Raw genomic sequence first — 12,138 nt, 5'->3', positions numbered from 1 at the left:
AGTAGTGTATATTAACCAGAATAATAATAAAAAATTATATTGAAGAATGCTTAGCAGGAAAAAAATGTATTTGGCCTAATACTAGATGCTACTAAGTAATCATTTAAAAGTATTAAAAGTATTCTTAACCATTTAGCCAAAGATTTTCTTTCCATTTTTTTGTGTTTTCTGTTAAGACAAAGGATATGAAATCATAAATCAGCAAGTGCTCTTTCAATAAGAACAACTTTGGATATTTCATGTAATGATTTGGGGTGAAAATGTATCTATTACACTAAATTTCATCCATTGACTAAATGCTTAGAGCTAAAAGAAGAATGAATACTATATATGTATAAATACATTGGGGCAGCTAATTTCAGCTTATGTGTTTAATGTAAAGGTTCCTTTCAAGCCAAAAGTTATTATCAAAAATCAGTTTCCTTTCACACATTTGCTACATTTCAGTTCACATATGACCTTCCAAACATTAATATAGAATATCTGAAGCACTGAAAATCCTGGGGCCTTTCAAAATCACACTCATATAGATAGGATGAGGCCAACACAGTTCTACAAAATATTTAGTCATTTTGTTTTAAATCTGCACATCATGGTTATTAATTTTTTACTATACTAAATAAACCAGGTGAAACTGCCAGTGGTGTTGGCTCTATGTTGAAGACAGTTTTTCTGTTTTGTTTCAAGTGATAAGCACAGCTGTGATGACTATTGAGTGTTTGCTAGCTCTAAGGTCTTAAATGTCTTACTGAGATCATTTTTTTTAAAGGCAACCTAAACTTTATTACAAATGAAAATAAATACAACAGTATATGGCACTTTCCTTTATGTATGTAGCTTGCACTGTAAGATCTGGAGAGATCTGATGTGTTGGTGGAGATGAGGAGTGCTTCATAAAGTGTTCTTCTAAATAGACATACTTTGTCATACAATATATTACAGTTCTTATCTGTAGATTTTTCAAATTTATATCATGGGACTGGTGTCAGCAAAACTACATACTAAAACCGTTAACAAAAAATAGAAAGGAACTGTAGACAGAAATAGTTTCATCATATGTACACATGTACTAACTATTCCAAGCTTAAGTTTCCAAAGGAATTAAAGTCAGCTGTAAAGTTTTGGTCACGGGGTTACTTAAATTCAAATGCATTTTTCGGACAGCTGTAGTTTATCTTATTATGCTTTGCTATCATCTTCTTTTGACTGGATGATGTCATTAGCAACTTTGATTTCTATGGTTTCTGGATTTAAAGCTTCTTTTCCATTTTCCTCCTTTAGTGGCAGTTTCCTATCAGAAGAAAAGAGGAATCATAGTAGTTACAAAAAATAATACATAATTTAAGCCTAAAACATACACTATGTTTATAATAAAATATAATTTACTGAAAATGTACAATTCTTTTACTATGAGCACTGAGCTTTTTTGTTTTGAAATAAATATATATAAATTCTTTCTACTTCTATTATGCCTAACAAAGCTAAATACTGCACAGTAAGCACATTATTGCCTCCCAAAATACAGTTTCTTCAATAAATCAAAAGAAACCCTAGAGTAAGGGCCTGACCCAAGCCAGTATTGACGTATGTATAACTTAGGATTCAGCGAAACACTTAACTGTTAAGTGCTTTGCTGAATATAGATTTTACTCTTTGCTATGTCCATTCCTAAATCTAAATGCAGTTGTATATGAAAGTATAAGATCTTTCATTGGAAATTATGACAAAACATAGTGATGGAAAGAAGTTTTTATAGCAAAAGGAGGTAACAGAAATGTTTTTCCTCTTTAGAAACTGCTAGAGTTTATTTTAGATCATAAATTCTAGCTGTTTTAATGTCTTATAACTCTTTTAACACTAACTTGGTGAAACAGCACAATAAGAAGTTGGCCACTTATATTTCACCCTGTGATAAAAACTATTCTTATCTGAATGGATAGAGATGGATTCAGATAGAATTTTAATTCCAGAAATGGTCTAAACATTGCTTTGGGTCTTCTAACCATTAATTTCAATGGCAAGAGTTCACACTTTTACTTTAAAGGGAAGACAACACACTGATCTCATCAAAAAATGTCTTGAAAATCATAGATTTCCTATTGCCAGTAATTACCTGTCAAAAATATTGCTGTCAAAAACGTGTAGGGTTTATTCAGATGTTCCTCTCATAACATCACCTGGGCATAATAGCTTTTAATCCTGATTCTGGTTCGAGTTTGCTTTCTGCTTTTTAATGGATGAATAATATACATATGCCTTTTTTATTCCTAGCAATTGTTAAATTTTTCAGAAAACTGTCACTACAATTCCTTTGATGTCCCAAAGAGTAATATATCTTTCAAAAATTGTCTGAAGAATCCCTTAGGAATGTCTTGTATAAACAGCATTTAATAACAATCAATAAAACAAAGCAATACCCAAATTCCCAGTCTTATGAAATTTCAGGCTGGCTGAAATGAACTAAGAAAGTTGCTGTTTATCTACAGGTTAAATAATGGGCACAAACTATATCTGAAAAAAAAACAAAGAGAAGGCTAACTTGTTCTATTACCATAAAATGTGTGCCATATATCAGCTGTCTGGCTTTGAACACAGAGGGAGTTTTCTAGTAATTGTTTCACTTGACACAACTAAAGGAAACAGAATTCAGCCCACAATATGATGCCTGAATGAATGGAAATAGTAGAATCAATGCAAATCTATTTTTAAAAGAGGATTAAAAAAATGGTGCAAAAGAAGCATGGTTCCTGAGACGCATTTTAGATAAAGGCCTAATAATGCAAAACACCTAGCATTAAAAAAGATCTAATTGAATCAAATTTTTTAAAAACACAGAGCACAACAACGAGAGGCAGCCAACAGACACAGCATTTTCTGCAGCAGTTAGTGCAGAAGAGCACAAAGAAGGGCTCCTTGTCTCAGTTCAGAGGAGCATACACGTTCTCCATTTTGGTGTGATGTGCCACTGGCACGTTCTCCAGTAGCTGTTGGAGTCATTCTCCAAGCCATGTTGGAGGCTTCGACCCAGGCAGACCATCTGGCAGAGGATGCAGCTCTGCAAGTCTCAGGCTACAGGCCTCTCCATGAGGCTGGGGGCAGACAGTCACTTTTCCTGCAAAGGGTGTGCTGTTGCTGATGAGCTGCATTGCCAGGTCAAGGAGTAAACCTAAGTCAGCAGGGTGCATAGCATCGGAGAGCACCATGTGAAATTATTGGTTCAGTTATTGCAAGACATTATCCATTTTAACACCATTTTTGTTAATCTGAAATTTTCTTCTCCCTTGTTTTCAGATATTAATTCATATTTAATATCTATCAGTTTCAATCATTTTTGTCTTTTACTGTATTAATTTTAACTGTTTTAATTACCCCTCCTTCTGCATCTAATTGTCCTATTTGAAGTAATTTTGTATTTTTCAGCTGGGGCAAACAGTTGTTCTTCCTAATCTTGAACCAAATCTTAAAATAATAAAAAGTGTTTTTCTGAGGAAAAACAAAGAGTGCTGAACCATTTAAAGTTCTTTTACTTTAGACAGATACAGGCTGTTATTAATCATTAATGATATTGACTTTATTTATTTTAGCATTCGGCCCATTAGTTTAGCATTTGCAAGTATGTACTGAGAGTACCCATACTGTCATTCAGTAGAGAAGTAAATATTCTACAAAATATAATACAATATAATTGTATTATAGCAATATGGCTCCCAGCCATTTTGATACTGAAATTGACCCAGTTTCATTAAAACCAAGAAAAACTCAACCAACACTAGAAACACAACAATATCAGACAATGTTAGGAATGCTATTATAATACCACATTACATGTGGCATCTTAATCACATTGCAGAAATACAAAAATGCACAATTTAACCAATTGATTTTTTGCTATTATTATTAAAAGGTAAAAGTGCTTTTTGCTGATCTACTGCCACAAATGGATCCTTGACTTTGAAAAGATTCATCTGAGTGAAGGTAAAACATAGTTTAAGGAATAATATGCTTGGTAATATAATGACAAGACTTCATTATTGTAAGACTATATCATCATATCATTAATTATTTTACAGAAATGCTTAAACTGCATTTAAAATTCTCAATGTTAATTGATATTATTCAGAATAACATGGTGCCTTCATTTCTTTTCTCCAATTGTAAAAATCTGCAAGAAAGGGTACCTGAAAGTTAGGCACAAAGACTAAGCTAAGCTAATTCTGCAGTGAAGGAAGAGACAGGCATCCCATAGACCTGAGGTATCTTAACTTGAAATAAATTCTCTCGGATATGTGGGATGTGCCTATCTCTCTGCTGATTTCACCTAACTTAGATTAAAGGCTTACCTTACATACCTTTACAACGGCCAAAATTAGGCAAAATAAATCCCACCTTATATGAACACTGGTTGCCTGGAATATCCTTGAAACTCTTAAACTCTTTCCTCCTACAAGCTAAGCTCTTCACTCCCAGATCCCTGCTGATCATCATTGCTCTGCTCAGCGTATGCCTTTCTGGTTGATAGCACCTATTGTTGATAATGTGTTTGTGTGTTGTTATTTCTGCTGAGCAACTTAGTTCTACTCTGTTGCTTCCTCCTTTCCTCTAGTGGCATCTCACCCATATTTTCTATTGCTTCTCGGCTTCATTTGTAATGACTCCGGAGTGAGCAGAGGTCATTATATATCCCTCAATATTCATGTCTCTTCAGATATCCTGATTGCATGAGGCTTTTCTGTATTCATCTTTGGTTTCATAAGTGACACTATTCCGAATCTGTAGCTAACCCGTCTGACCTTGATCCAGCTGTACCTTGGACTGCTGCCTTTTGCCACTGGTTATGGGAGAACAAATTGCCAAGAAGGAAATAGTCATCACTATTAATATCTTTTAGCAGCCTATTCTCCCAGGGATACAATACCCATCAACTCCTTATCAGCTTTTCCTATGATTTAGGTATTTTTTTTCCTGGCAACAGTGACTTATTCTTTTTTCCCTCAGTAAGATATTAAAAACATTTTTGATCTTAATTTTCTCATGTTTCATTCCTCCTAGCTGTTCTAAAGACTGAGACAGGCAGGAAGAGCTGAACTTAGTCCTTCCTTATATTGCACCCCATGCTGGATGTTACTAATTTGTATTTGCAATGCCTGGCACTGCAATTAGTCTTTAAGCTACTAAGCAACTTGGCTCTGGTGTCCTAGCAGCTAATGTATCCAAAACCACTGGATTTTGTACAACGTTTTATTTTTATAAATATGGCCACATAGTTAATTTTATCTGTTGAGATTCAGTTCACATTTTTATAGTATACATCTCTACTAGTCAAAAGTAGTATTTGTTATGCTGTAAAAATATCAGAACTTCAAAAAATTTCAAAGAAATTTTAAAAAGGGCTTCAATTGTTTATACTAGAAGTTGTTTACAGCTGTATTCCTCTAATAAACTGACTCTTTAGATAACTGTGGGTTCTCTACAGTGACCCTCAATATAAATCTAAGAATTTTTCAGAAGATTAAATTTGTGTGTCAATGCACAAAAAATTAAGAACAGGTATATCACTATTCATTCAACATTCCCACAATTGTTCTATTAACTCAAGTTTGAAGTCTTTGTGTACATGTTCTTTAAATATATATGTATATATAGCATAACTGGCAGTTGGATCCCCTCAAAGTATTTTAGTAGAAATGTCAATGGCAGCCAGTAACACAAGGTTTTTTTTCTTACTAAGAGTTTTGACATTTGCAGTTCCAGGTGATGACAAGAATGGCAATTCTGTTGTATTTTCAGAAAGACTGGAAGACTGCTCTATAAGAACTTTCTTTCCTTTTTAACACACAATTGTAATTCCACCAAATAATCAACAGGAGAGTTTCTGTCTTTATCTTATTTACTACAGAAGTGTCTTCATGGCCCTAATAGCTATAAGGTCTCATTAAGCGGGAAATTTTCACAAAGCATGAAAAGCTTTGGGCTTAAACCAAAGCCAACTCAGAATTTTCTTTAATAATTTCAAATCAATTAACTGTTGAGACTCAGGAATTAATCTCTTGAGCAATCGGTTCATCTTCTTTAACATCACACTAGGTGGGCTCTCAATAGAAGGAATAGTACTGTCATCACCTTTGATGAAATATTAATTTCTCTTCAAACTATATTTTCAGAAGAAGAAAAAATGTACATCAGAAACTCCCATTGTGACAGTAATGCAGTCATAAGCTTAGTAAAATACCAGGCTTGTTTGTGACTTATCACAAATTGTGCTATATCCTCTACACCCTTTTGGAAAAATGCTATTCAGAGTGCGAATACAAACTATTCAATCTAGTTTAGATTGTTCCAGGGGCTACAGTAGTACAGTTCAGGAGAAGACCTGACCATCAGCACTCATCTCCTTAGAGCCAAAGGCTGTGGACACAACTGAGTCGCAAAGCCTAGGAGCTTCACATGAAAACTACTGTTGTTTCTGCACCAAGAAACCTTACAGAGACAGGAAGAGGGAATGAGAAAAGACACAACTTAGAAAAGTGGCTGACCTTCAGCACTATTAATCTAATTATTCCACATGGCTTTTAAAAAACAGCCAGGCTCTAAGTTACATGAATGAACGCAGTAAGATATAACGCTGTGAGGAGCTGAGTTTCCACAGCACTGAGCTCCGTAACAGGGAGTGACACAATCTACAGCCATTCCTGAGAGTCCAGGAGGTTACAGCCACAGAGCGGTTAACAGATGCTGGGTAGGTCCCTGGGGAGGTGGTAAAGAGTAGCTGCATCTGACCATGATTCAGAATGATTACTGTAAGCCATCACACTGGTAAACTGCACCGCCACAGCATATCATTCTCATGTCAGTGTTATTTATAGCTCTCCCCTAGAGTGGAAAGTCTTCAGAGACAGAATTTTTTGTAAAATGAGAAATTTGAGGCTACTTACTCAGGTTCTGTGAGTGGAGTTGTTTCGTTTGGCTCATTTACGGGACTCCCATCTTCATGATTGGTAATTCTTTCATCCTCTGTTCTCATTTCCACTATTGGTTCTTTTGATCCATCTTTCCTAAAGATTATTAAAAGAATCTTAATCTCTAGCACTACATTAACTGCATACACCACACCTTATTAATTGCCAAGATGCTTTCTTTCTACCAAAAAAGAGTAGAACCAATTATCAATGATTAACACCACTAAGACATGTTTAACACAATGAGTTCTCAACTCCTTGAAGTCTTCAAAGTATCCAGTATCCATGGCTACTTATCTATTCCATAAATATCATGGTTTTGCATCGCAAAAGATCATTTTGTTTATGACCAAATAATAAGAGGCTAGCCTCTTGACAGAAATAGATTTATACTTTGCTAAAACAAGTATCGTAAAGATCACACCAGGTTAATCGAGCCCCATTTATGCCTAAATTTTTCTGGCAGTGAAAAGAGCCTTCATGTTAGTATAGATGTCATGTATTTCGTTCTCCTACTTGGTTGTCAGAACATGGTAAAGAGCCCTTGTGCAACAAGAAGTGAGCCCTTTCTATTCAAATCGATAGAAGACTATTAATAACCAACATACTTTTATGTTCAAAAGGCAGATCAAAGGATATGCAAAATATATCTGATATAAAAAAATCAAATCTCTTGCCACTTAAATATTTCCTTCCTTTTCCCCAAATCACATCAGGAATTGTATTTTGGAACTTCATCAGCTACAATCCAATAACACAGGATAACCAGACTAACAATCCCTTTTCTATTTAACTGAATCTTCCAGACCTTTGACATTCCAAAGTGCAGCTAGATTGGTGTGTGCCACAGTGAAGAGCTACTCAAACCTTTGTCTGTTTCATATCTTATAAATTTGAAATGTTCCTGAGAGGATAATCCTTAAGCAGTCTGTTGTAACTGCAAAATCTCTCTATTCAGAAAGTACGTGGAAAACCCTGGCACCTTCTGGTAGGTATCCTCTAGCAAAATCTTTATAAAGTAATGATAGTGCAGCACAAATAAATTTATAATCAGTAAGCTGACTAGGGAAAGATTATTGGGTAAAAACCTAACAGATTTTGGTTATTTTTAAAAACTCTACATGATTTGCATTTATTTACCTGTGGAAAAAAATTCTGCTTTGACATAGATAAATGAACACAATGCTCATTTCTGTAGAAGGGGCACATAAATGAAGCATTTGATTTACTAGGTAGGAGTTAGTTGTTTGATAACACTGCCATGTAGTTATAATTTGGAGTCATGACTGCCTCATATCTGTGAAAAGATTATGGATCATAATAAGGCTGGTGAAGGGAATTATAAATTCTAATTTATTTAGTCTGTACATCTGCAATCTTATCTATAAACACATATTATTACATATCCCAAAGCTTAAGAATGATATCATTAGCAAACAGCATTCACATGAACAACTGATTATAGAGAAAATACAAACTGCAATAATCGAAAGTTCCACAGAGCGTAACTGATTTGCAGGACTCACATTAAGCCACTTCTGTGCCAGGAATGTGCTGTATGTATTTTACATGCATTATAGCATCTACATTCATTACGTATGGTACATAAATAATGACTATCTTTTTCCTACTAATCAAATGTACCAAAGAACTCACAAAAGAAGAGACTGTGAACTGACACATACAAAAGGGAATTGTCAGTGTCTTCTAGGGAATGGCAGTTGGCATGAAACAAATTTTAATTCTGATTTGGATTAAGATTGTTAGCCTGTTTAAGATTGTCTCAAAATTTTAGCCTGACAGTCCTTCTATTTTTATTTAAGCAGAGTATAGGCTAACATAAGAAAAGTTCCAGAATATATGACTCACAGAAGACCAACCCAACACGGAGAGAAATATAATTAAAGAAGATACTCATGTTTGCAAAAAGGTGTCATGGAGAAATTAAATGACCAGCTTTTTGCTTTCCTGGGACAGCACAAGAAGGCATTTGTGTATCATGTTGAGAGCAACATAAAAATTGCTGACAAGTGGCATTTGCAACTTTAGCTTCATAAGTTCTATCCATTCAGAAGAGTCTGTACACCACCAATTCATATTTAGTCACTTCCTGAATGTGAAATTTAAGCATAAACTTAAGTGCTCTGTTCAGTAGGACAGGACAGCTGAATCAGAGCCAGAAGCTTCAAATGCTGATTCTACTCAACAGGACATGCTTCTTTAATACAACAGAGAAATTGGTGTTATTCTTCCTCTTACTGTAGGTTGTGAAGAATTACAAAACAGTTATTTATTTTATGGCATAACTTCTTTTATTCAGAAGTGTTATTTGATGCCAATATTGTGTGCCTACTTATGATTGCTTTTGTTCTATGGAGCTGTTTCAAAAAGGATTCTTGAAAACCTAACCAGGAAATGCAATGAAGTGACCTAAGCAAGATGCAGTCTTACAATCACTCTAGCTAAAACGGAAATGAGAGCACCTTGCATCTCTGCTAGAGGCACCAAAGGACCCTGCCAACACAGCTGTGAACAGCGAGGTCTGCAAGCTGTTTTGTGCTACAAACAGCTGAGGAAGGACAGCACCTGGGAAGCTGCAGCAGAATGAAGTGGAGGCCTGACTACAGGAAGAGCGACACCACCCAGGAACTGGACCAGTAAATGTCATTTAAGCCATGCAAAGACAGAATTCTCATTAATATGGCAGTGTATTTATAAGAAATATTTTAGATGAGGGTAATGAGGAAGTGAAACTGCCATTTTTAGTAAAAAATGGAACTGTTTAAAATGAGGGAACATATGCAATCCTCTCTCCATCTTACCTTTTAAAAAAACTGGAAATATTTGTTCTTTAAAACATTATTATTTTATGTATTTAATACTTGAACTGTTTTGCCAGAGATCTCACTACCCTCTGTTATCATTTAAGGCAGCATACTTGCCCGTAAATGAGCACTTCACTCCCATTTCTCTGATGAAGAAGGCACTGCACACGAGTGTTAGAATCATGATTGTTCTTTCCCACTGATTTTTGCAATCATTAACTGTTGCTATGAAGAATAATCACACTCACCAGCAATTTCAGCCATGTCCTTCTGTGCACTTCTATTTTTAAAATTCAGCTATACTTGTAATTCCAAAATTTCATGGGTAAGAGACAAGATTTTCCAGCAATAGCTGTACTTAAGACGACAAGCTCTTTCACAGATTTTCCACAAAACCTACTGTGCTTTGTTCCCAAATTTACTGACACTGTCATAATCATTCGCTGAGTTTGGATGTTAGCAGCTCAAAGACAGATTGATATAAATGGAGTTAAAATGCTCTGGTACCCATTTCTCATGGACCAAAAATGTTCCTGTATCTATTACTGAATTACAATTGATTTTACTTTTTATCAGAATAGCCCAAGTTGCACAGAGCATCCTAAAGTGAATTATGGTAGATGCTTTTATTTTTCGTTTTCTCCTCTTTCTTTTAAGGCAACATTTGTCTGCACACACACAAACATACACATTTTTGCGCATTTCAAGGAACTCTGAATTACTCTTCCAAGTAGCAGAAGTAGTTTATAAAGCAAATTTCTGCAAAATTGCCATGAAGTTAATGCAAGCTGGACAACCAACCTTTTCTTTCAAAGATGTTTCCAAAAATAGACGATTAATACTCACAAGTAAGCAGCCTTTCCTTCTTCCAGTTCTTTGCTTTTTCCACTTGAACCACTTTTTTTCCCACAAATCCTCCTGGTGATGCACATTAGCAGCCCGCATTGTCGTACAAAGAAGCAGCTAACATCAGTCACAACAAGGATTAACAAAAGCGCTGCCACTCCGAGGCCAATGACAGCACCGAGTCCAAGACCATTAAAAATAGTGTCTTGAAGGAAAGAAAATTAGAATTCTTTAATAAAATTCATGCCAAAGAATGTATTTTCTAAAACATCTAAGGAAACAATGTTAAAGGATGTTTACTAACGAACCGTTCAGAAATCAATGGAAATAAACAGTCTTGAGTGTTAAGCACGTATACAACCTGATTAAAAAGGAACAAAAGCTATTTTTTCCACTTAGTATTTTCCCGCTGCCAAAATTCTAAAACATGTTCACAGAGCAAATTGTGACATTGTTTTATAGTTACATAATAATATTATATCACAACATTCCAAGAATAAGAGAAATCAGTATGTAGCCTAAGAAACAAATTTTAAATGTTCAGCATAATAATAGTCAATATAAATTGTCATTTTCTGAGTTTCAAATTTAATTAATGAGACATGGTGCTAAGCAGAATTACTGAAAGCTTTAAAAGAATGCTAAAAACTGTGTTTATTCTTGTAAGGGTCATTTTTGGAATTAAAGTAAAATCAAAAAGTCTTCAAAGAAGTTAATTTGAGCTAACAGTCTGCAAACAGTTGCACACACTTAGTCATAGATAAAGTAGTATGAGGAAAATTATGTATATTATTAAATGATTATAGAGTCAGAACATCATTTTGTACAGTGTTGTACCTTGAAAATACATTCATATACTTAAAAATGTTTTTTGCAACTGATTTTACTGGCTGCCTTCGTATGATAAAAGCTAATGCTTAGCTAATTTTACTTCACTATAAATCTCAGAAAAATATGTCTAATGACTTAATTGTAATTATAATGACTTAAATGTAATTGACTCATTTGACAGTCTATAATATATACTAGTGTTACAGACTTTTGAAAATTGGGATTCTGAGAAGAACAGCAACGAATGCATTTGCAAACTCAAATTACTCCTCTAAAGGAGAAGAACCCAGCTAGCTGAAGAAAGTATCATTGTAGCTTATGACAGGGTCCTTAAAAAAATGGCCAATGGCAAGTGTCCAGTGTCATGCTGCAGCATGAGTAAAGGCCACAAAGGAGTAAAACATTGCACATCAGTGTTGCTTAGTGTTATCATGCTTTGGCGTGACGTACTAGTCTGCAATGCAGTGGCACTCTTCCATTTGCAACGCTATGCCTGTTGCCAAAATAAGAGCAAGAGTTTTCCTATAGCAGATCATGTGGGTTCGGTTATAACAAAGAGCAAAATATAATATAATATGGTTAATTTTTTAATGGGGTTACTACTACTACTCTTCCTCTTTTTCTCTCCTGTTCATAATTTATCTCCCTGATAAATTATGGACTGCTTTGAGATTAAGAAT

The 12,138-nt window shown here is 34.8% G+C and overlaps 1 protein-coding gene across 1 annotated transcript in view; it reads right to left on the bottom strand.

Moving 5' to 3' along the window:
- Positions 1–1,128: 1,128 nt before the first annotated feature.
- NCAM2 (neural cell adhesion molecule 2) overlaps positions 1,129–12,138 on the bottom strand; it is a 261,349-nt gene continuing 250,339 nt past the window's right edge. Inside the window, exons 16-18 of the mRNA XM_085308474.1 lie at positions 10,628–10,832; positions 6,933–7,052; positions 1,129–1,291 (exon numbers count right to left, since the gene is read on the bottom strand). Coding sequence (XP_085164600.1) covers positions 1,180–1,291; positions 6,933–7,052; positions 10,628–10,832 — 437 coding nt within the window. The 3' untranslated portion in view covers positions 1,129–1,179. The remainder of the gene's footprint in view (positions 1,292–6,932; positions 7,053–10,627; positions 10,833–12,138) is intronic.

The sequence above is a fragment of the Rhea americana genome, unplaced genomic scaffold (genome assembly GCF_003343005.1).
Source record: "Rhea americana isolate MKP2758 unplaced genomic scaffold, rheAme1 scaffold_277, whole genome shotgun sequence".
Taxonomy (NCBI): domain Eukaryota; kingdom Metazoa; phylum Chordata; class Aves; order Rheiformes; family Rheidae; genus Rhea; species Rhea americana.
Note: the sequence above shows the minus strand (reverse complement) of the source record. Positions and strands in the feature narration are given on the sequence as shown.